This window comes from Crocuta crocuta, unplaced genomic scaffold (assembly GCF_008692635.1).
Source record: "Crocuta crocuta isolate KB4526 unplaced genomic scaffold, BGI_CrCroc_1.0 scaffold213, whole genome shotgun sequence".
NCBI lineage: Eukaryota > Metazoa > Chordata > Mammalia > Carnivora > Hyaenidae > Crocuta > Crocuta crocuta.
The window spans coordinates 5,346,515-5,372,002 of NW_027529442.1; the positions used below are offsets into that span (position 1 = coordinate 5,346,515).

General features: G+C 41.6%; 1 protein-coding gene across 3 annotated transcripts in view; it reads left to right on the forward strand.

Annotated features, from left to right (window-relative positions):
* Window positions 1-25,488, forward strand: part of LOC144228446 (uncharacterized) — a 402,465-nt gene that overhangs the window by 205,459 nt on the left and 171,518 nt on the right. Inside the window, exon 3 of one of the 3 annotated variants that reach the window (XM_077760264.1) lies at window positions 18,328-19,293. The exons of 1 other annotated variant lie outside the window; for it this stretch is intronic. In XM_077760264.1, coding sequence (XP_077616390.1) covers window positions 18,328-18,340 — 13 coding nt within the window. In that variant the 3' untranslated portion in view covers window positions 18,341-19,293. Of the gene's footprint in view, window positions 1-5,834; window positions 6,580-18,327; window positions 19,294-25,488 lie in introns of those variants that run through there. One more of the 3 variants, XM_077760263.1, reaches the window with a different exon arrangement.

A 25,488-nucleotide genomic window follows, 5' to 3' on the forward strand; every position in this document is an offset into this window, starting at 1 on the left:
TGGTTTTCTTTTGACATTCATTTGCATGGTAGACATTTCTTCATCCCCTCACTTTCAACCTGCAGGTGTCTTTAGGTCTAAAATGAGTCTCTTGTAGGCAGCATACAGAAGAGTCTTGTTTTTTTTTTATCCATTCTGACACCTATGTCTTTTGATTGGAGGATTTAGTCTATTTACATTTAAAGTAATTATTGATAGGTCTGTATTTATTGCCAATTTATTACTTATTCTGTGTTTTTTTCTGGATATTTTCTTTGATCCTTTCTTATCTTTCATGATTTTCTGGTTTTCTTCAGTAATACATTTGGATTTCTTTCTCTTTATTCTTTATATATTGATTAGTGGTTTTTGATTTGTGGTTACCATTGGGTGTGTATATGTATATAAACTCTTCTATATATAGCAGTCTAGATTAAGTTGATGGTCATCTCAGTTTGAACCCATTCATTATTCCTGTCCTCCCCACATCTTAGATAGTGTCATGTTTTATATCCTTTTATTTTGTGAGTTCCTTGACTGATTTTTTACAGAAATATTCTTTTTTACTGTTTTGTGTTTCCTACCTCTATACCGTCACTTCAATCTCTCCTTTACACTCAAAGAGCCCCCTTTAATATTTTTGTGTGTGGTACAAGAGAGCAGTCCACTTCATTCTTTTGCACAGAGCTGTGCAGTTTTCCTAATACCATTTGTGAAAGATATTGCCTTTTTCCCATTTCATATTCTTTCCTCCTTTGTTTTTTAGCCATGGTTTTATTTCCTACCCTTTTCCAAAAGATCTTAATGTGACCAGGAGTGCAAAGGAAGAGGAACATTCTAGAGGTGCTTTAAAAGAGAGAACCTATAGCTTTCAGAGAAATGAAACTACGTCTTCTTGTGTTCTTTATGTCATACAACAGCCCTGTAAAACTAAATTAGAAAATTCAAAATTTTAATTTTTTTAATGTTTATCTATTTTTGAGAGACAGAGTGTGAGCAGGGAAGGGCAGAGAGAGAAGGAGACACAGAATCTGAAGCAGGCTCCAGGATCTGAGCTGTCAGCACAGTGCCTGACATGAGGCTCAAACTCACGAACCATTAGATCATGACCTGAGGTGAAGTCCACTGCTTAACTGACGTAGCCACCCAGGCGCCCCCGTAGTTTAAAAAAAAAAAAAGTGTCAATTTCCCTCTAGAATCTCTCTGTCATCCTTTACAACCCAGCCAATCCTGTTTCCTATTTAGGTGTTTTTATGAATTCTGACCTTTCTGATAATCAACATGGATAGGCCATATCTTGGAAAGAGATTGGAAATGTTGTTTGACATGTGGATTAGACTGTATTGACAGTGTGGTCTGTCATATAGTCCACAAAACACTGCTACTGTAGAAAATGAACCCCTAAGTAGCTATATCTTCTCTCCTAGTGAACAGAGAACTGTCTCATTTCTGAGCAAAAGCACAGCAGGAAAGGAAGACTTGCATGCCACTCCTCAGGCCATTTTCTTATTTACATGTCACTCCAGTCAATAATTCCCAAGACAACACAATCCACTATCTTGACAAGCAAATAAAAAGATAGAAGAAATAAAGAAATAATCCCTCTCAGTATCTTTTCTCAAGGTCATTCTCCCAGAACAACCTTCTTCTCTTCAGAAGCTAATTCCAAGGCCCTGTTTCATTGGAAGTATATATTTTCAATTGGCCAGTAATGTCAAAAGGAATCATGCTGAACTTAGCTTCCCCAAAACCGAATTCAACTCAATGTCAAACTCCTAGTAGGGCCTGTAAAAGTCCCACTGCTGTTGGCATCTGTAGTTAGAGAAAAGAGACAGCTGTGAAAAGCATCTTCTGGCCAAAACATGATTTGGGAAAGGTCATTTTATTACTTGATTTATTTATATTATTTCTCCACGGCACACAGCGTTCTGAAGTGTACACGGAGCTGAGAGGAGGAGAAACATTGAAAGAAACCCGCAAGGCCCACCAGTGGCAGGCATCTTATGGGCCAAGGAGAAGTCTGGTGTACATTCTTTAGCTACAATAGCCTTCGATTCAATGCGGCCCTTCAGTATCAGTCAGATTAAAAGGAAAGTTCTACCAGAAGACCCATGTTCTCCTCAGTGGTCTGAGGCATCTTCAGTAAGGAATATGATTAGCAGATCTTGCCTTTATTTTCACCAAGAACAATCAAGATAGTCTTCCCCTCATGAAAGAAAAAAGTGTCAAGTTAATAAAACTTCTAATGATTTATCTTTTTTACACATTGTGTTGGCATGTTAAGGGGCATACATTTTCTCTTATGGACTTCTTTGCCCGGAGAAACATGTGTTAATTGCATTCTAAAAAGACTTACATATTTAAGATGGAAAGCTGAATATCTCTTTAAATGAAAACAGATGGGCAGTTTTGTTTATCTTCACTTGGCTCTATCGCTGTGTCCTAAACAAACAGGTGGGATTTTTTAATACCCAGTTTATAATGGTGACAAGTATGATTTACTGGAGAAATACTTCTTTGACCATATATTTTATTTAACCTCCCCCTGAGGTGGATTCCAAGCTAAACGTTTCTGGGTTTTGTGTTTTTGTTTTGTGTTTAATCATTGCTCCTCTCTGTTTATTGCCAGCATGTCCCAGACACTGGGGTCAGGTGTTGGAAAATGAGAACCAAATAGTTTTTATTCGTGCCTTCAGAGTGTAGCTAGTATTGTGACTTTGTTTAGGTTTTTGTTTCACTTGCTAAAAAGTACTTTAAAGAAATGCAGCAAAAGAGCCAAAGAGATGGCGAGAGTAAAGAATCTGACTTGGCTTGCAATGGTTCCCTTCAACCCAACCAGTTAGGCATTCCTTTTTTTTTCTTTTACAAATGTTTTTATAGGTAGCAACTTTCAGGGTCCTCTAGCCAATTGTAAGTTACCTGAGAGGGCAGACTTTATTATCCTATCTTCAAATCTGGCTTACTGGAGAGAGGATGTGGTGAGGATCGTATTCTCTAATAATGTCCGTGGCTATGTGTAAGTGATTTGTTTCTTAGATGATGAAGTATGATGTCTCTATGGAATCCCATTTGAGAGAGATTTAAAAATAAAACATCATGAATATTCAGTAGAGCTTCCTGGAAGTTCATCTCCAAGTGACTTAATCACTTTCTCTGCAGTTTTCCTTAAGGAAGCCACTGTTGGAATGAGGAAAGGTGCTTGGTTTGGTTTGTTTTTTTTTATAGAAAACGTTTAAAGTTAATTAGCAATATTATGTGAAACAATTCCTTGAAATGTTGAATGTTAATGTCCCTCAAAATACAAGTCACCTTAGCAAGGCCACTGTGGGGGCCAAGGTTATTTCTTAATGCTCTCTCTCTGCTTGTATACACATTAGTTTCCAAAGAACACAAGACCAATACAGAATTGATCTGTACTAAGTTCATTTTGCTCTTCTTTTGTTCTGTGTTACAAAGTGAATCTCAAATTATAAAACATCCCATTCAAAATTAAGAGGACCATCTCAAAAGTTAGAAAGGAAATAATAATGCAGGAGAGGTAACGTGTTCAGAAAAATTACCCAAAAGTTGACATAAGGCAAAATGTTTACTGTTGGCTCCTTCAAAGTCGTATCAGTTGTTCTGTCTAGCCCACCTTAACGGATTAAAACAAAACATATCAAAGACAAATGAGGAAATTATTTAGGGGCGTATGGATGGCTCAGTTGGTTGGGTGTCCGACCTCGGCTCAGGTCATGATCTCATGGTTCGTGGATGGGATCCCCATGTCGGGCTCTGTGCTGACAGCTCAGAGCCTGGAGCCTTCTTCAGATTCTCTATCTCCCTCTCTCTCTGACCCTTCCCTGCTCATGCTGTCTTTCTCTCTCTCTCTCTCTCAGAAATAAATAAAACATTAAAAAAACCTTTTAAAGAAAATTATTTAGATTACTGAACATTTGCATACTTTGTAAAACAAGTAAGAATGTCAAGATTGGGGCCCCTACTACAGGCTCTGAGCTCTGAGTTGGCCATTGATTAGCCAGACCACCTTTAACTGAATTTAATTAAATTAAACTTGGCCACAATGGGTCAAATTCAAAGGCAGGAGGTCTTATACCAAGTTGTTCCCTACAATGGATAGTGAGGTTTCCCACCTATAATCCAAGCATGACATAGCAACTAATTAGAATCCAATAAACTAGAGAAGTCACTAGTTAATGAACATATAAGAATAATAACACATTGCATGTAGTTAGCATTTCTTAGACGTCTCAGTACCCTAACTCTGGAAGAGAGATATTGTTATCCTCATTTTGCAAATAGAAATATAGATGCATGAAGAGGTCAAACAGCTATTTCACTGTGTAGCATCCAGAGCTGGGAATGAAAGTCAAGACTTGTGAGCTTAACTTAGTTTTAGTTACGGTTTCAATAAGTACCAGTTGAATCACCTCGAGAAAGTCACTTAATTTTTCTGAGTCTCAATTTGGTCATCTTTACTAAGGAGAAAACAAGCACTAACTCACTATTGGGAGCAATAAGGAGACCATTCACTTAAAGCATTTGTCCCAGTGGTTGGCTCACAGTGAACACTCAATCAACCTTCCCTGGACACAAAAAGAAAATGAGACTCTAACACAAAGTTAGAGTAAAGGGGCAAAACAGCCTCCTAATGTGTTCAAAGAGAGATACTCAAACTACTCAATGTTCGACTCAGTCACCATTTACCCAAAAGGGTAAATTACAGTGGAACTCATGTGGAAAATGATGAGTTACAGGAATAGCATGGTATATAGCATTAAAAGAAACATATGATGCATCATGTTTACTGTGATTAACAAAGCAAGAAGGTGAATGTACACTTCAGAAAGCTTTTGAACAATAGCAGTGAGACAATAAGCTCATTTCCAGTTAGTCTTCAGGTAGCTTAAAAATAAGCACAGGCGCCTGGGTGGCTCAGTCAGTTAAATGTCCGACTTTGGCTCAGGTTATGATCTCACAGTCTGTGGGTTGAAGCCCTGCATCGGGCTCTGTGCTGACAACTCAGACCCTGGAGCCTGCTTCAGATTCTGTGTGTCCCTCCTTCTCTGCCCCTCCCCAGCTTGATCACTGTCTCTCTCTCTCAAAATATAATAAAGACATAAACAAATTTAAAAAAAAATCGATGTGCATTCTGGTTTATATAAATTATATACGTTTCTATAGTTTTTTTTTTAAATACAAGGGACTTAAAAACAATTAAAAAAGTAAAATTTCAAGACTATTTGAGAACATTCAGAATTCCCTTTCTAACTTTCCTTTTCTGGACCCTCTAATGATTTAGGGCAAAACTTACTTGACCCTCCAATAAAAGCTTCAGTTATTTGAGGGAACAACAAAGTCAGGAAGATTAAAGAAGTTGAGTTGCCCAAGTTGCCAGGGCTGGCAAAGTGATTCCAAATTCAGAACCTTGTGCCTTGAGCCCCTTTCAGAAACAGGCTCGTGGCAACTCCAGGGCAGAGCTCCAAGCTACTAGCAGGCCAGTTTCAGTACAAAGCAAGCCAAATGTAACATAACTGCTTAGATTCCGATTCTTTGGAGGCATTAACTCCATCTCTGGATTGTAAAGTCCTTAGGACTTATCAGTGAGGGGCTTTAAATTTTAGAGAAGCAAAAATGGGCAGACATAGCCAGAAACATATAAGCAATGCATTTTTCTATGACACAATCAATGTATCTGTCCCCTTCTGAACAAGGTATCTCAGAGACCAGGAAAGGATCCCAGTTTTTAAAAATCTCAATCATTTCTAAATAGCTTATCTAAAATAAATCAATACAAATCCTGCTCAGATCATTTTATCATCAAGACCACATATTTCCTTTTTTTTTTTTTTTAGGTCACACCAGTCTATTTTCTTTATGAGGGATCTCTTCCGGAAGTTCACTGATAACCAGTTAAAACCTAGAGTCTCTTTATCAGAAGCCTTTGTCGCCCATTAAGAGTACTAACAGTCAGCATTTAAGGACAGTTCATTCTGGGCTGTCTGCAAGGAAGAAAGGGGATGAGAACCATTTTCAAGGGCTTTTCTCGTGACATTTACTCCTCGGCTCCGCAGGAGAACACGTCAGCTCTCTCAGTCCACAGCTGCACGTACGTCTGTCCTGACTGCATGACTGCGTGCTCTGTTCTCAAAGGGGCCATCAGTCTGAGAGCTGGATGGGAGCCACCAGCGGGCAACAGTCTGGAAACAGACCAGTCCCTTCCTGCTCCTCATAGCAAAAAAAGTAAAATAAGATTGATGGACGCAAGGGTAGGAGAAATGAAAGTGTTAGGAAAAATGCACCCAAATTTGGAAAGAAGGCAAAAAGATGGCCATGAGAAAAGTCACACTGTTCTAATGAGCCCCCTAAGGGTCATTTGACGCTCTAGATCTGCACTAATATAGTTGCCAAGTGCCACATATGGCCCTTTAAAAGTTAAATCTGAATTAAAATTAAATCTGAATTAAAAATAAATTTGTACAGTGAAGGAGATCATCAACAAAATGAAAAGGCAACCTACTGAATCGGAGAAGTTATTTGCAAATGATATATCTAATAAGGGATTAATATCTAAAATATATAAAGAACTTCTACAACTCAACACCAAAAAACAAAACAAAACAAAACAACAACAACAACAACAACAAAAAACAACCCTGAGACAAAAATGGGCAGAGGACCTGAATAGACATTTTTCAAAGAGGACATACAGATGGCCAACAGCCACATGAATGGATGCTCAACACCACCAGTCATCAGAGACATGCAAATCAAAACCACAATGAGATATTGCCTCACACCTGTCAGAAGGACTAGCATCAAAAAAGAAAAGAAACAATAAATGTTGGCAAAGATGTGGAGGAAAAGGAACCCTTGTGCACTGTTGGTGGGAATGAAAACTGGTGCAACCCTTGTGAAAAGCAGCATGAGTTTCTACCAAAAACTAAAAACAGAAATACTGTATGATCCAGTAATTCCCCTGTTGAGTATTTACCCAAAGAAATAAAATCACTAATTTGAAAAGTTATATACACCATTATATTCACTGCGGTATTACTTACAATAACCAAGATATGGAAGCACCCATATATCGATAGAAGTGTCCATCAGTAGATGAATGGATAAAGAAGATACGTATATGAATCACACACACACACACACACACACACAATGGTACGAATGAGATCTTACCATTTGCAACAACACAGATGGACCTAGAGGGTATTATGCTATGTGAAATAAGGTAGAGAAAGGCAAATACTGTACAATTTCACTTATACATGAAATTTGAAACACAACACAAATGAACAAAGAAAAAAAGCCAAAGAGTCTTAAATACAGAGAAAATACAGAGAACAAACTGGTGCTTGCCAGAGGGGAGGTAGGGGTGGGGATGGGCAAAATACATAAGAGAAAAGATGTGCAAACTGCCAGATATAAAATAAATACATCACCGAGTTGAAAAGTACAGCATAGGGAATATAGTCAATAATATGGTAATAATGTTGTATGATGACAGTGACTACTGTGAGCATTGAGTAACGTATAGAATTGTCTAATCAATATATTGTGCACCTTAAACTAGTCTAATAGTCTATGTCAACCATATTTCAATAAAAAAAATAACTCAATAAAAAAATTTTTTTAAATGTTTTATTTACTTCTAGGAGAGAGAGAGAGACAGCGTGAGCAGGGGAGGGTCAGAGAGAGAGGGAGACACAGACTCTGAAATTGGCTCCAGGCTCTGAGCTGGCAGTCAGCACAGAGCCCGACGCGGGGCTCGAACCCACGAACCGTGAGATCATGACCTAAGCGAAAGTCGGACGCTTAACCAGCTAAGCCACCCAGGCGCCCCTAAAATTTAAAAAGTCAGTTCTTCAGTTATTCTAACCGCATTTCAAGAGCTCAATGGCTACAAGAGGCTAGCGGCTGCCATACTGAACAGCACAGATAAGGAACATTTCCATCACTGCAGAAAGTGCTGTTGGGTAGCTGTTCTAAGGAAAGGTAAATTTGTGTTAAATGTTACTATTAATTAGAGCCTAGACTGTAAAGTTAGATGTCAACTGGTAGAAAGCTGGTAAGTTGCCACTAGTTTTTGTTCCTTTGAGACGCAAAAAATGTTTGTCCAGAAGAAAAGAGAACTCCACAAGTTATGGTTTTATAGCCCTGAAGGAGATTAATCAGTTTTGATTCTACATTAGCAATCTCTTTCCAGCATTTTTTTTAACTGAATAAATACGTATCAGTCTCTTATATCCTCCTTTGATCCAGTTTTGTCATCCTGCTGTGTCCCTTGTTACTGAATTAGAGAAATCCTTGACATGTGCCCATTACATATTTTAGAGTATTATATTTCTAACTTAAACAATTTTTTTTAATGTTTTATTTATTTCTGAGAGAGAGAGAGAGACAGCGTGAGCAGGGGAGGGTCAGAGAGAGAGGGAGTCACAGACTCCGAAACAGGCTCCAGGCTCTGAGCTGGCAGTCAGCACAGAGCCCGACACGGGGCTCGAACCCACGAACCGTGAGATCATGACCTGAGCCGAAGTCGGTCGTGTAACCGACTGAGCCACCCAGGCGCCCTGAGAATTTGATTTAAATAGGCTCTAAATTAAATATGGGGCAGATTGTTCTCTTGGCAAATTTATGGGAGTGCTTCTCGGCTTTCCAACAATAGAGCAGCACAGCAGAGAGCTTAGAGTCTACGCTTTGATGATCCCGGTCAAGGTCCACAGAGGTCACTGCCAGGATAATCCACAAGAAAGAAGAAGAAACAAAATAGAAGAGAAAAGGCTGAGGAAGATTGAAACTTTCCCCTTTTTAAATTTTGTGTAATATTGTATGGTTTGAGTTTTTTAAATGAATGAGTACACAGAGCTACATAATTAAAAATCAAATTTAAAAAATGCATAAGCAAGGAGGCAATTTAGCATTAAATCAGACTCTACCACTTACTAGTGTGTTTAGGCAACTTATCTGATTTCTCTGAGACTTGGTCTACTCATCTGTGAAATGGAAATCATACCAAGTAGATCACAGGACTGGTGTGACAATTAGATGAATGAAGTGTGACCCAGAATAAAGACTCAATAAATGTTAGCTAGAAATGTTACCACCCCTGGAAATCCAGGAACGTTCCTTACAGTTACTGAAAAAGCAACATCTAATACCTCTCATCTGATTTTGAAAATTCATGGGCATTCTACCATCTCATCCATGATGTATTTCATTTTAATTTGATCATAATTTCATCTCACATTCCTCAGTAAAGATGCTTCACTTTTCTCTTGACTTTGCCTGTTCTTGGTGAGCTCAGTGTGTCATCAGGAGTATGCATACTCCAGATGGGAAAACATGGCATCTCGGATAGACCACAGTTTGTCCAAAGACTGGTAGGAAAAACCATTAGACCTAATTTTAGTGGACTTTGAGAAATCAAGAGTGTCAGACAAAAGGTACAAACACACAAAACAGACAAGTGCCACCACCACCACCAACAGCACTACCCAAACCATGCCCAAACAACCCAAAGCTTAGAACTTGCAATGTGGGCAATTATTTTTGGTAAAGGAAAAGAAGAAAGAACAAAGACACCATGCATGATGTATCGCACCACCCTCGCTCCACCCTTGCCCTAACTCTGTCCTATCTTATTTCATTTTCTCTTCCTTGTCACAGAATACATACATTTGAAGAAATTTACCTTCCAGAATAGAGAGAAGCCAGAGAGGGAAAGCTCGTAAGCCAAGTGCATGGGCAACAAAGAACCAATCTTTGTTCTTTTTTTTTCTTTTAATGTTTTATTTATTTCTAGGAGAGAGAGAGACAGCGTGAGCAGGGGAGGGTCAGAAAGAGAGGGAGTCACAGACTGAAACAGCCTCCAGGCTCTGAGCTGGCAGTCAGCACAGAGCCCGACGCGGGGCTCGAACCCACAAACCGCGAGATCATGACCTAAGCGAAAGTCGCTTAACCGACTAAGCCACCCAGGCGCCCCAATCTTTGTTCTTGGAACAAACGTCGGAACCCAGAGTATCCCAGACCATCTCTGTGGGAGTATGGAAATTCCTCCTCCTCTCACCAGTTCCCAGGGGGTCTAACCATTCTGTTGCCCTGCCCGTAGTAGATGGTGGGATGGTGATATCACTATGTGTGCCTGTGGATTCCTCAAAGGGAAGGTAGGAGAGAAAGAAAGACAGGCTGATATTAAGCCTTTTGATCTCATGACAATTAATGATGAAGATACTTGTATCAAGTATTAAGCAATTGCTCTTTTTGCTAAAAGAGTCCCCTTGTCCACATTTACCCAATGCCCTTAAAGGATTATCGAATATTTTTTATTAATATTCAGTATTAATGAAATTAATATTTAATATTATTTAAACAATCATGGGTTGTAATGAGAAGGTGCTAATGAAGGGAGGTGTGGATGCAGAGAAAAAAGGGGGGCAAGGCACAGAACAATAAGCAAACCTAAGCAGTTATGACCGTTTTTATGGACTGAGTGCTGTATGCCTCCAAATTCATGTTAAAACCCTAACTCTCCACAATGGTATTGGGAGGTGGCACCTTTAGGAGGTAATCAGGTCACAAGGGTGGAGTTTTCAGGCATGGGATTGCTGCCTTTCTAAAAAAATATTTTTTTAATGTTTATTTTTGAAGGAGAGAGAGACAGAGCCATGAGGGCAGGAGGGGCAGAGACAGAGGGAGGCACAGAATTTGAGCTGTCAGCACAGAGCCCGACGCGGGGCTCAAACTCACTAACCGTGAGATCATGAAGTGAGCCGAAGTCGGATGCTTAACCGGCTGAGCCACCCAAGGCGCCCCATGGGGTTGCTGCCTTCCTAAGAAGAGACAGGAGAGCTTATTTCTTTTTCTGCCCCAGAAGGAAACAAAGAAAAGAGGTCCATTTGCAAACCAGGAAGTGTTCCCTCCCCAGACGCCAGAGCCTTGAACTTGGACTTCCCAACCTCCAAAACTGTGGGAAAATAAATTTCCTACATAGGATGTTTAGGCCACCCAGTCTATGGTCACTTGTTAGAGCTGCCCAAGCTGACTAAGACAACTGTCCTTTGGGCAGAAGAGATAAGTAGTGGCCTTTGTCACTGCTACAGGGGAGATGACAAAACAGTAAGGGAGCAGGGCGGACACACCCTGACTTCTAGTTCTCCTGCCCTCTGATTTCCTTGTCGGTATCACTCTCTAGCCCTCTAGCCAAACCCAACTTGAAGCTAGCTGGCCAAGGAGGCCCAGATGCAGCCTAGAGGCAGCCCCCTGTGCCAGGGGTGGGGAGGGTGGGGAGAAGAGACACAGAATAACCATGTTCTAAGACTCTGCAGTCAAATATATGGTTAATTTTCCTCTTCACTCCTGATGGTTGAAATTCACTTTCTACAAGAGGCCCACCCTGGCCTTCTGTCCCTAGCTCTGGCAACTTCCTTCTCTTCATTAGTAAATGCTGCCATTAAAACAACAACCTAAGCAAGTCAGAGGATATACAAAGACAACTTGTGCTACTTAATTTCAAAGCGCCAGCTCTTTGAACAGCATTAAAGTCTGTTTCTCATAGAGGGCAAATTAGTTAATTTCAAATGTGCTCTGTGAATATCAACAGACCACCCAAATGTTTACTTATTTTAGGCCTGTCCTCTTAGTAGGTTAAAGGAATCCATTTGCTCGGAGAGAAAGAAGGGGTGGGCATTCATGCATATAAATTGTCTAAATTAAGGGCCAGCTCTATATTAAAACAACATTAATTATTCATTTAGCAGAGGAGAAAAATTTACCTATCACAGAACACCCTTAGGGTGACATTCTTTTCTACAAAGCAGCTTCTAAACCAAATAACATCTCAAATACTCCTCTTACTCAACCTTGCTTCCTGGAAATGAGAAAAGGCATAGAAAGAAAAACAACCGAGGGCTTTATAGTCAAATCGTGTCTTAGAGGTTGGTATATGCAAGTTCACTTGCACCAGGACGTTAGAGCCAGAATTCCAGAGCTGAAGAAATGAGCATGAAAAAAATCCTTGGCTGTTACTCTCTAATAAAGCTCAAACTTTGGGAAAAAGAATCAGTGGGGTCTGTTCCAGGCCTGGGATTCCGGGGACGAGCAGAGGAGGACCCCAGAGGAGGTGTCTAACACCTGGCTGAGTTACAACTCCCCCTTCCTCTCTCTGCCCCCACTCCCCCAGGGACTTTCTGGACGCAGAACAATCATTGTCCAAATTCAACTCACAGTTGTCCACTAAGAAAACAGTCTCTTTTTCTGCCAACTGAACTGTTTTAGATTTGCAACAGCAGACTGAAGGCCTGTCCTAGGGACTCAAGGAAGAAGAGTATCCAAAGAACACAGTTTTATTTGCTAGAAAACAAGTACCTTGTTCACTTAATCATAACAAAGTCAGGGATCTGAATCTTTCTACTCTTGATCTGAATACATTCACTTTGCCCCCCGCCTCTCAAAATAACTATGGACTCATAGCAATGGCTTAAAGAATTTTTGTTGTTATTCTGGTCTTAACAAATCAAAAAGCTTAAGGTGTAGCCTGTTTTTGAGAAGTCTTGTGTATGAACTTGACATTGATGAAAGCCAGGGTTGTTAAAATTTTCAGAAAAGGGGTGATCTACCTGGAGCCTTGGGGAAGGCCACCAATGTACAAAGATCTTCCCTCTTACTTGCTTGCATGGTCTGAAATTCAACCTTTAGAGTTTATTTCTTTGGATCTTTAATGGTCTTATTTTCTAGAAGACCCATATCCAAATGCAAATACCACTAAGAAAGATACTCTTGAAGTTGTTGAAACCCTTGACAATTTTGGGAAACATGCATTTCCTTTGGCTTGAAAAGAGGGCATTGAAAAGGTGCCCAAAAAAAAAGCATCTTCTTCAGAGCTGTTTCGAAGTTTTATCCATGTGGATAAATTTCTTTCAAAAGAAAGAGGCCTTAGGTTCAGAAGGTCCTACTTATTAGCAATGTGGCCTTTGACAAATCTCTTAAACTTTCAAAGCCTCAGTTTTGCCATCCGTGAAATGGGGCAATAACATTTTATTAAGTATTTTTGTGGGGCTCACATGAGATAACTCATATCAAGTTACTAACACAGTGCTTAGAACATAGTAGGTGTTCAGTAAGTGGAAGAAGGTGATGATGATCCCATCTGCTCCCTACAAACAGATGAATCAGGAAAAACATTTAAATGTGTACAGAGTAGGGAAAAATAAGGAAGAAGCAGATGGTCGGAACATTTCAATGGCAGCTGGTTCTCTGTTTCACTCATGCACTGCCTCTGCCTCTTGCTGGGAATAGGGAGGTTTTATAAAGGAACTGTCACTGCTTTCTGTAGAGCTGATCTGACTCAGAGAGAAGGAGACACAGGGGAAACCATAAATAGATGCAGCTGTCTGATTCCTCAGGTCCATCCCTGGGAGAATATTTACTTAGCTCCAAGGAAACAGTTTTATTTGGCAGATTATAGTTTTAAAGTTTTTTGCATCCGAATGCTAACATTTCCTCTCTCTCCAGCTAACTGCTTTGTTAACTGTAATAATGTGGCCTTGTAAATAACCTTTTCTGTGGCTACCAGCCTGCTTGAAATTTAAGTAGTCAGATGTAAGCCTACCTCACCCTACGGTGCCTCCTCGAGTGATGCGACAATAGTCTAGGAAGACACTCGAAAACAAAACAGAACAGGACTTAATGGATTGGGGGTCAGATTGACGCGTGCAGGTTTTAGTTTGATGATGATCCTAAATATGCTCAGTAACTGAGTTTGCAATGGAAGAAAAATGGTATGGATAAAGGTTTAGTCCTCACGGAGAGGTCTTGAAAACCATTCTGCTAATTCTAAGTCATAGAAATCATTTCGAGGGCACATTTTCTTTGTCTATCAACCTGATGGCTTGATTTTCTGGTGGTATGTTTCTCATCCTAAAACTGAAACCCGTTTCATTGAACAAGTAACGGATGTTTCCATGGGTCTGTGAAAGCATCTAGGGAGAAACAGGTGTAGAACTGAGCTCTGATGTTCTCCAGTCTACCAGCTCTGCAGTTCCCAATGGGGCACTGGGGCTTTCTGAATTTCCTACCATTTTCAGATTGTCAAGTTCCAGTGCATAGGGACAATGCCCCTCTTTCAAGCTAAACACAGCACTTTGTCAATTAGACCCTGACGCAACACTCTGGGGTTGCTACATCTCAAAGATTGTCTGAAAACGGCTCTAGCAGTTTCAGATATAGAATGTGAGGCTGCACCATGGGCATCTTCATATCCATTTCCTCCTAGCCATCTCTGTGTGAATTTTAAGATCCACCTATAGGTTCCTCTCTGCTCCAATGCAATGAAGACATTCTTGGCTCCTTAGAGTCATTAAATCTTCCCAGACATGTTAGAAATCCCTTTAGACTCACCTAAGATTCCAAAGTATATGGATCTGCAGGGCTTCTATTGCCACATCTGTAACCCCTGGCGATGGCAATTCTGTATGCGCTCTCTAGACAAAGACCAGCAACTTTCTAGACAATAACCCCCACTTGGTCAGATGCTACTAAAGTGATTGCCGGTCTCCATCTTTCCTCCCAATGCTAGTAATGAAATTCAAAAAAACAAGTAAATGTTACATCTTAGAAAAGGTTGGAAGTTACTTAAAAACAGGGAGACTATTTTACTCTTATTATCCCAAATCCTTATTAACAGCACCTCCTTTACTCTTAAAAGGGTCACAATTTCAGTGATAAAACGTGATGACCATGTGTTTAGAAAAGTGACCATCAGGGAGATGACTTGAGAAATCATAATAGTCCCCCATATTAGCTCAGGCAAGGGCTTGGTTGTTAGGAAAAAAAAAAAAAGAAGCCTCCAAAATACAGTGGTTCAAAGAACAGAGAGACTTTTCTGCCCTCTAACAGTCCCGAGATGAATTGTGAGGATGACAGAGACTCTTCCCCAGAAGGATCCCTGAGGAACCAAAGTTCCTTGCCTATTGTTCCGCCATATCTTAGTGGGTTGAATTTGAATTCAAATCCAACTCTAGATATTTGAATCTGAATTGTAGTGGGGGTTGGAGCTAAGGGTGGGGGAGAGAGTGCAAAGGAGAAGCACACCCAAAGATCAAAGGCCTAGGAGTAAAGGCAGCACACCTTACTTCTGCTCCCCTTTCTGCTGGTGAGAACCTAGTTAGTTACACAGCTTAGGGTCCTAGCCCAAGTTTCTTTGAAAGCAAAGCCCGGGGGCAAAAGCTTTTGTGTTATTTTATTAGCAAGTGCAATGCCAAAAAGCAGAAGTGAGGGAAGAAATGGGATGCAGCAAGGAAGGAGTAAAAACAAATATAACTGCATTACTCAGTTGGCCAATTCTTGCTATCAGGTGTGACTAATTGTTCTCGTGGGACTATCTTTCGGGAGGCCGTGTGAACTGCTGGAGAGGAATTTATTCGCCGGTTTCTATCTCTTGCTAAATGGTTCAGAGGCATTAAATCCTGTGAAGTTTGAAGTTGCACATCGTTTCTTCCCTTCCTCCCTCCCTCCTCCCTCCCTCCTCCCTCCCTCCCTTCCTTCCGTCCTTCCTTCCGTCCTTCCTTCCTTCCTTCCTTTCTTCCGTCCTTCCTTCCATCCACCCAACACAGTTCTACAGTGTACAGTTCTGTGAGTTTAGACCAATGGATACAGTTGTGTAACCACAAGCATAAAGATAAGCCCTAATCTGTCACCTCCAAAAGTTCCTTTTTACCCATTTGTAGCCAAACCCTCCTCTCACTTAATCCCTTTACAGTCACTGGTCTTTGTTCTGTCCTGCATTTCGCCTTTTGTAGAATGTCACGTAAATGGAATTGTACTTTGGATCGCCTAGGATTCTGGCTTCCTTCACTTAAAATAATGTGTTTGATGTTCATCTATCTTGTTTCCTGCATCAACTTATTCCTTTCTATTGTTGAATAGTATTCCACAGTATGAATGCAGCATAATTTTATGATCCATTCATCAGTTGAAAGACATTTTGGCTTGCCTCCAGGTTTGGATCCTTATGAATAAAGATCCTACAATATTTATATATGTGTTTTTGTATGCACAGATTTTCACTTCTCATGTAAACCCCACAACAATCTTTTGGGTTACACATTAACATCTCTATAAAACTGGGTCTCACAAGAATTAAGTAACTGACCAGGGTCACACAGCTAGTTGAGTGGTGGAAACTGGATTTGAACTCAGGTATCTCAAGCTCATGGTCTTTGATAAAAAGACACAAATTATTACATTACACATAAACAAACACATGTATAATAAATTATACAATAGAAAATAGGTGCCGATAAAATAAAAGGGAATATGAGAAAAGTGTGCCTGATCCTTTTCCCCCAACGTGATCATGGAAATCATAGGCCCCCAGGGTGGGCCTAAAACTCTGTGTCTTAACACATGAGCAGGTGATCTCAAAACAGCCAAGATGGTACAAGGGCTAGAATGTCAAGCATCACAGAGGCAGGGATTGTTGTCTTCTGCCTCTGAAGCACCTGGAACAGCATCTTGTATACAGTAGACACTCAATAAATAGTTCTCCCATGAACGATGGAATTTCAGGCAAAGGGCACAGCATGTGTAAGGGCTAGGTACCTGGCTTGCAGTGAATCTCTTTGACTAGTACATGGCCAGTCTTTCGTGTTCAAAGAGACATTTTCCAGCTGCTGCTTATTTACAAAGGTTTTAAAAAAAAAATTTTTTTTAACATTTATTCATTGTTGAGAGAGAAACAGAATGTGAGTGGGGGAGGGGCAGAGAGAGAGGGAGACACAGAATCTGAAGCAGGCTCCAGGCTCCGAGCTGTCAGCACAGACCCAGACGTGGGGCTCAAAGCCATGAACCATGAGATCATGACCTGAGCCGAAGTCAGACGCCTAAGTGACTGAGCTGCCAGGTGCCCCAAGAGACATTTTCCAACTGCTTCTCATGGAAACCCTTGCAGAAATCTTGATATGATTTTTAAATTTCAGCTGTCCAATGGCCACGCCCTCTATCCTGAGCCCTGGGGTTCAAGAGTCCTTCTCTCTAACAATCCCCTTTTGACAAGCCTGGCTTTGGCCCCTTGTGGGCTGCCCCAAGGTGCAAACAAAAGGGAGATGTGAAACTTTGGAGGCAGGCTTCCACTGCGGTGTTCTGCCAACTCCTTTCGATGTCCTGGATTCTGTTCTTGGTCTCTAAGGCACCAGCTGAAGTTCTGGCCAAAGAAGGCTAAAGCTCATGGAGTGGTAGGTCCTAGGGGAGAGAAAAGGGGCTGAGAAGCTGTTATTCCAAAAGCTCCCAAAAGAGTGTTAGGCAGCTGCACTGCATGTCAGAAAGGCAGAGGGAGAGACTGCTACCCTTTTTCTACAGAAATTTTGAAAACACTATAAATCAAAAAAAAAAAAAGAGTATGAAATTATCTCGATGCCAACACTGAAAGGGTAGCAGTTAAAATATCAGAATAGACACTTGTGCTTTCTAGGGTTACACAGAGGCACAGGAATGGAATGAGGCCGCGTCTGCGCTCTCACGTAACAGAAAAGCAGGAACATTTTGCATCAGCCTTAATTATCTGTCTACCAATTCATTTTAAATAGCTGCATTTTGGGGGCACCGGGCTGGCTCAGAAAGTTGAGCGTCTGTCTCCTTGGTATAGGCTCAGGTCATGATCCCATGGTCATGGGATCGAGCCCTATGTGGGTCTCTGTGTTGAGCGTGAAGATTGAGATTCTTGAGATTCTGTCTTGAGATTCTGACTCCCTCTTCCTCTGTCCATTCCCTGCTCATGTGCTTGCTCTCTCTCAAAACAATAAAAATAAAAATAAATAAATAGCTGCATTTTGCTCAAAATTTGATTTTACCAACTGTCAAGTTGCATTTTCATTGAAAAAGTTCTACTGATTTCATAAAATAAGGATTGTCAGGTGGTGCTAAAGAGAATGGGCGTGGATGGAGTGCGGTCTTCTGGGGCTTTCTGGCTGCATAATGTTAAAGGGGCTTATGTTGCCTCGTCAGTAAAATGAGGATGATAATGGTTCATACTTCACCAGTCTCTTTGCAAAGGAGCCAATGAAGTGATTGCTCAGAAAGCCTTGGGACGGAACCCCGAGGAAATGGCACCCCCGTGGGAAACCCTCCATACACATTAGCTATAATTATTAGTGTAAAAAACACAGACAATACAGAAAACCATAAAATTTAGAAATCGCCTGCAATCCTACCACCCAGAGAAAAATCAAAGTTAACTGTGTCATATTACACTTGTGCTTCTGTAACAGATATACCGCAGACATCTTCTCCCGCCAAGTACTATTGCTCTGTAGTCCATATTATCCTTTCTAATCACTGCAGACCATTCCACTGATGCAAATGTACCCGGATGTATTCTTGATGGAGAAGAAAATAAAGTTCTGCCCAGCAGAACAGGAGCCCTCGCTTCTCTGCCTGGCCAAACCCTCACCGTACGCATTTCCTAATCACCGGCAAAGAAAAACCTCACCATAAACTCAACTCCGCAGTCAGGAAGGATCTGTGAACTGTGCCCCAATTTCCTAATCAGAGCTGACCTCTACTGTTCCAGGATATCACCCTTCGCTGGCACACTCTGCTACTGGCTTTCAAAAGAATGAAGAGAAGTGGTCAAATCCCACCCACCTCCGCTGCTTCAGAATTCCTGCTGACTCAGCAAGCACGGACTCCCTGAAAGTGCTGGAGGGTTTGGCCACAGCAGGCACTCAGGTCCCCCTGAGATTCAGAGCCTCCTGGAGGCCTGCCCAGGGTGGGGGGAGCCACTTGTTCACATTGCATCCCAGACCAAACAGCTGGGGAAATGGTGACCCCTTTCTTTCCCCACTGCTGCCTTAAAAACAAATTTGACTACCTCACACAAGGAAGAGATTTCTTTTCTCACTTTGTTCTGCTCTCTCCTCCTTTCTATCTTCCCTTCTGCCTTTTCCCCTTTTCCCCTTCCCTCCCTTCCTTTTTTCTTCCCTGCTTACCCCTTCCTTCCTTCTTTTTTCCTTCCAACTTCCATTTGTTGGGGAAAGTTTAACAAAGTGATACATTCTTTATTTTCAGAGCCAGAAGGATTTTTTTGTTTCTTTTTGGCCAGAGATTTATTTGCAACTGAAAGAACTAATGAAATAAATGGGCCAAAGTCCTCTTTGTTATTCAGGCAAAAGTCCATGGAAAGTACAGAAAGGGCTGAACTTCATGGTGACCTCAGCAAATATAGTTTTGGAAAAAGAGGACTGGTGTTTGGTTTCTACTCATGTGCGCCTGTGTCTCTGGTACTCTGTCCCAGCCCCGCCAGGGGGAGTGTCCACTGCTAAATCAGAGGGAAGGAAAGNTTCTGTGCTACCTTGCGAATCACTGATCGACATAGTGCAGGAGACAAAGACCTGCACAAAGGCCTGCAATTAAAACCCTCATTTCTATCTCTGTTTAGTTTCTAGGAAGACAATATGAAATAAAAGGTAAAAGCACAATACGCAACTCTGCTATTTATATACTGTGTGTCTTCAAGCATATGACAGCCTTTCCAAGCCAATGGCACCCATGGACAAGGCTGTGTGTGTAAAGGCTTATTAGCACGGTGCTTTCCCTGCTCAGATAATTTGTAGCCATTGGTGATTAATATGACTGATTCAGTTAGCTGTGAACCCAACTCATCAAATTATCATGTAGTCCACACTTTCCATAAGAAGCACACACCTGTTGATGAAATACTCTTGCTGGAACTGAAATGCACAATGTCTGTAATTTTTTATTGGTCTACCAAAAAGAAAGTCTTAAAAGAGGGAATAAAGTTAGGCCAGCATGACCTGGACCTCGGCAAGCTCCCTGCTTCCTGCGGCTGAGCTCTCTTTCCGAACGTTCGTAAAGGGTGTGTTTAATAATCGAGTTCTGAATGCTTCAGCCATTGCCTTCTAGCTTTTAGAACCCACATTTTTCTCATTTTTGAAAACGGGAATAACATATTCCTGTCTCCAATTCCCTGGCCTTGCTCCCAGTCTCTGATTTCTCTAAGATTGCTGACAGTGGCTTTGTAATCACATCTGCAAACCCTTTCTATATTCTAGAATTTAATCCAACTTGAACTCATTAAGTGTCTAGTTCCCTTTTTATTATCTCTTGTGCTATCTCAGGCTTCAGTTTTCTCTTTAAAAGCATGTTGCTTTAAATATTACATATTATATGTGTTCATGGCTGAGGATTCCACAAATACGGTTAAGCAAAATGATGAGGCCAGAAATCGTCATTAATCCTAGCACTCAAAGATAATAATGGTGCTTCCAGATTTGCTATAATACCTTTTCTATGTTTCTTTGTAGAAACAGATACACATGCTGCTGGGTGAATAAAGCATGAAGGTTTCCCCAAACAATTCTTTTTTCTACAACCTTATTTTTAATGGTAGCATAGGGCTTCAGGGTAGTTAATATGAAATAATCATTTGAGCATCATTTCAGCTACTTGTTATGTTACCAATGCTACAGTCATGACCTTGGTAAAAGGAGGAGGTGCTCACTAAATAGTTGCTGATGTCCCTAAGTAAGGAGGCTCCAGAGACATAAGGATGCAGACTTCGGAGTCAGAGACACTGTGTCCTAAAGCTTACTTTCCCCATGCTATATGGCTGGCCTCAGGCCAATCCCCAGGTTCATTGGGGACTCAGTTTTCCTTCAGAGAACTCTCTTCTAATCCNAATATAACACTTGTACCATAGTGCTTGGTTCTTAAGGAATATCCAGAAAGACTAGCTACTGTCGTTATTATTATTTTTGCTATATGATTCTGTATGGTTGAAGGTCTAGATGCTTTGAAAGCAAAGATGTTGTTAGAAGTCACTGATTGTCTTGATTTAAGAAATTTTACATTTTGAACTCCATGCAAAGTACATGGAATTCAATAGTGCCCTGTAAATACTACCCGCACAAGCATTCGTGTTAAAACACTCATTTCATGTGGACAGTCACTTGATGGGATATATACGTTCCTAGAAAGTATCACGCGATGCGAGTAATCTGAAAAATACCACAGGGCTCATGGGAAATGGGGTTATAGCAGTGGTTCTCTTCACTCACAAAATATCAAAACCTCCTACGATTTTACCCCTCTCCCGAGGGGACAATGCAAATGTCTACAAACATTTTTGGTTGTCACACTGGTGGGCGGTGGTAAAGAGAAGGCGGGAGGGAAAAGCCAGGGATGTTGTGAAACATCCTGCGGTGCGCAGAACACTCCCCACGGTACAGAATTACCTAGGCCAAAATACCGATAGTGCCAAGGTTGAGAAACCCTGGATTAGAGACACAACACTCAAAAATTCACCCAGGACTCAATAAAGAAAAAAAGGCTAGCAATCTAATAAAAACAGTCACATCGCTTCCCCATATTCAGTGGTTAAGAAATGCATAAGTACTGCGGCACCTGGGTGGCTCAGTTGGTTAAGCATCCGACTCTGAGTCGGTTCAGGTCATGATCTCGCAGTTTCGGGAATTAAAGCCCCGCACCGGGCTCCCTTCTGACAGTGCAGAGCCAACTTGGGATTCTCTGTCTCAAGCTCTCTCTGCCCCTCCCCCACTCATGCTGTCTCTGTCTCTCTCAAACTAAATAAATAATAAACTTTAAAAATGCATAAATACTGCAGTAAATATTGCATGTTGCCTTGAAAAAGCCCTGGCGTTTGCCTCTGGAAATCGGCATTGGAAGGGTTGCTGCCTGTGGGCTATTGTGAAGTGGGTGAAGCAAGGTTATGTACATTGGGACAGAAAGTTGTAGCACCAGATGTACACGTTGTGGCTCATAACACCCAGGATGACCTGAGGTGGACGCTGATGGGGGTGGGGGGGGAGGCGGGTATGTGTATTTCCCCACAGCCCAGTTCAGCAAGAGGCAGTTTTCCGCCTCCGCCTACTCTTTCTTGGAGGATGAAATCAAGTATAAGCAAACATGAAATTCAGTTATGTCCGAATTGTTCCTTAATGTATCCGTGGAATTGGAACAAATCCATGTTTTCAAAACAGATTTTAGAACAGAACTGACTATAAATACATAATTACACCGAATTGACGTAACTAAAACTACATCTCACAGCAAGAATGATCCTCGAAAGTGTGACAGACTTCATTATCAAAAAGACTTTTAACCTCTAGAAATTACCAAATAGAAGCATTCCAGAGAAGCAACTAAGACCTTGGTTAAGTAAAATTCTTTCACACACTGTTGTATATAGCCAAAGACTTTTCCATGACTTGGCAGGTGGCCTGTGCTATTTATAACGAAGCCTACTTTAAATCCTGTACAATGCCAAAATATTTAAGGGTGAAATTATATAAGTGGGATTTCTTTGCTTCAAAATAATCCAGGTGGGAAGAGCGAGTAGTAGGGCTAAGAGGAGAAATTATTGGCCATGAGTTTACAAATGAGATTAGGAGATGGGACGTGGGGTTTGGTTATAATATTCTCCCTACTTTGAATAATAAAAAGAAAGAGAACAATAGTTAATTTAGAAAACTGTATGCAGTGCATTTGCAATCAGGTTCATCTAACTATTGGCCGTAAAATGGTGTTACCGCTGTTTTGGGGGCCCCTATGTGTAGCTATTGAACTGAAACATCATGTTAAAAAATGGGACGTATGGAAGGTATTTAAAGCATGCTTTGTCCTCACAGTTCCCAAAGGACTGGCTCTTCTAAGGAGAGCATGATGAGTAGTCAAATCAGGTGTCAAAAGGAGAAAATTAACACTCACGTCAAGGTCAGTGACCAGGGCCAGCTACTCAGAGTGTTGTTTCACAATCTGAGAATAGTAAAAGCATGAACAGTGGAAGTGAGATTGACCATGGGAATCCAGACTGAGCAAGGGAGGGTACCGTGGCAGTCAAGAGCTTGGGTGGGCCTCACAGCCTGACCTCACTGGCCCACATTAATCCAATCACTTTGAGAAGTTTTGTTGCCCTTCAAGTTTATGAAAGCTGGATTCTTGTTATAATGAAAAAAAAAAAAAAAAGAGCAAGTTTTAAAGAAACAGCAACAGAGATGGCCTGAGAGCATAAAGGCACAACAGAATCGACTTGCTAAAGCTCCTAAGCAATTTTGGGGTACTCTCTGGAGCATGTGATGAAAGCCAAAACTAATCTGCCCAGAAAAACGCCCATATGAACTCACAGCAACATTTGCATGCAGTGCTTGGAGAGTCACAGGCCCCTTAACATTCCTTCAGGGCGCTGGGTTAAGAACCTGGATTAGGGGCCAGTGCCAACCGTTGGTCTAGAAGCCAGAGGGTGAAGACAAGTTAAATATGTTCCTATCACTGCAGCTGTTCCTCCTGACCTAGTTCTCTCGCCAGAACCATTTCCTCCACTCTCCCAGCTCTACCCCCTTCTTCAAAGTCCCTCACTTTCTGGACGCCTTCCTCAACCTGTGCTATCTACAGAATTTCTCCTCTGAACTCAGGACGGAACTTATCAGTTCTGCTGTTTTGGTCTTTCATCATATGCTCTCTTTGGATGTTTGTCTCTGATGTGTGTGTGTGTGTGTGTGTGTGTGTGTGTGTGTGTGTGTGTGTGACCTATATAAGTAGATTTCAAGCAACCTGTGAGCAACACCATGCATCACACTTCCTGGTATATCCTCCCAGAACCAATCATGTAGAAAACTAACAAATAACCAGATGCCGTATATGGCTTGGAAGTCGGCACTCACAAAATACTTGTCGGACAAATGAATATCTTACTCCTTTCCTCGCTCCTTTCTTAAATACTTTATACTTAGCACCATTTGCTTCTTCTGTCTAGAGCACCACTTCCTCACGACTCGCTAGCAAACCCCCATTTATGATTTGAATCTCAGTTCAGAATCTTCAGGGAAGTCCTCTGCCCCTACTTACCCCCTTTCTGCCCAGCTCCATGGCGTCATCTCTGGAAGATCTCTGTCATCTTCCTGCATGCAGCACCACATATGGCAACAATTCCCCACGGGTGGTCTCCCCGCTGCGGGGAACATGTGAGGGGCACTGCCTATGTGGTACGTGGAGGGACACATTTACTTGCTTATGCATTTATTTTAATGTAACTAATACATCCGACCCACGATTTCACAGGGTATATTGATGAGAGTGAGGTAAGTAAAGAGGAGAGACAAAAAGAGATAGAGAGAGAGAGAGAGAGTTTTAATGAAATGTAGTGAGCAAGTGACAACCCTATAGCTATAGTTTTACGGCAAAATTTGAGAAGGTGAGGTGTGTTTATTCAATGTTTTTGAGCACCGGGCTGACATGGAAAAAGCAGATATATCATAACATCCTGTCTCGGCGCCCATCTCTCTTCCCAGGAGGTGGCCCCAGGAGGGCAGGGACGGAACCCAAGCCAGGTCTACACCGTGCAGAGCTGGGGCTCAGGGGTTTTTTGGCTGAATCAGGTCATAGAGAACTGAATTTAAAAATTCTGTCATAGCATCAGCTTTGCTCTCCTCTAAGCAGTATTTTGTCTGCTCCCTGGAACAGAGAGAAGTCACAATGATAGTACAAAACATCACAGCTCTTCTTCCTTCCGACACATCCCCAAGTAGTCCAGCCAGAGCACTGTAGAAGCCCATCCTATTAACAGCCCACCAGATGCCTTCATTTGCTTTGACCTTCTTCCTGGGTCTTCTAGGCAGCCTCAAGGCCTAGCTAGGCTTGTGCAAAGAGCTTTCTTTGACCTCACAATTAACCAAGGACTCTTGGAGTCTCTTCACCATGAGGACTGGTTTTACCCACCCAGGCATTTGCTAACTCCATGGAACAATTCTCATTTGCTCAGTCATCGTGAGTTACTGAAAGAGAGGAAATGCAAAACACGAACGCTGCACCAAGGGAAAATGTAGTCAAGCGGCACCTGCCAGAAAAGCCTGGGGGGTGAGAATGGAGTGGGGAGGCTTCCGCAAGCTCCTCCCCAGGGGGGGCTGCTGCAACTTCCAAGCTGAAGGTCTTTGTGTAAGAGGTGAGGGGTGCGGTGGACCCAGAGACTTGTAGCTGGCTGGCGAACAAAGGAAGGAAAAGGGAAAGGCAAGGGTGCTTCCACTTTTCAAGGTAACATAGCTGAACGAATCCAAGATTGAATTGGCTGTAATCACTGGTGATTTATTTTCAGAATATCACAAAGGGCTTCTTTCCCCCCCAGTTTCCGCTGTAGGGATTTCCCAGGCTAAGAGGGCAGCCCAGTTTGAGTCACCGGGTTGAAGAAACCTAGAAACGATAACGTGAAACAGATCAACTACACCCGTAAAGGACTATTAACCCTGTGGCCACAAGAATTCTTTCAACACTAATTTCTCTGTAATCAAATCTGGATTTTTATAAGCCTATTTACTTCGGGATGCCAGCTCTCTTTCTTTGCTCTGTTTCTTCCCCCTCTGGGTGGTCAGAGGTCCACCTAGAAAAAACTGACAAGTTGAAATTATCACCAGTAATGTTGGCTACTCATTACCAGGTATCATAAGGAGCAGCTTTCCTTCTTTTGGGGGTGTG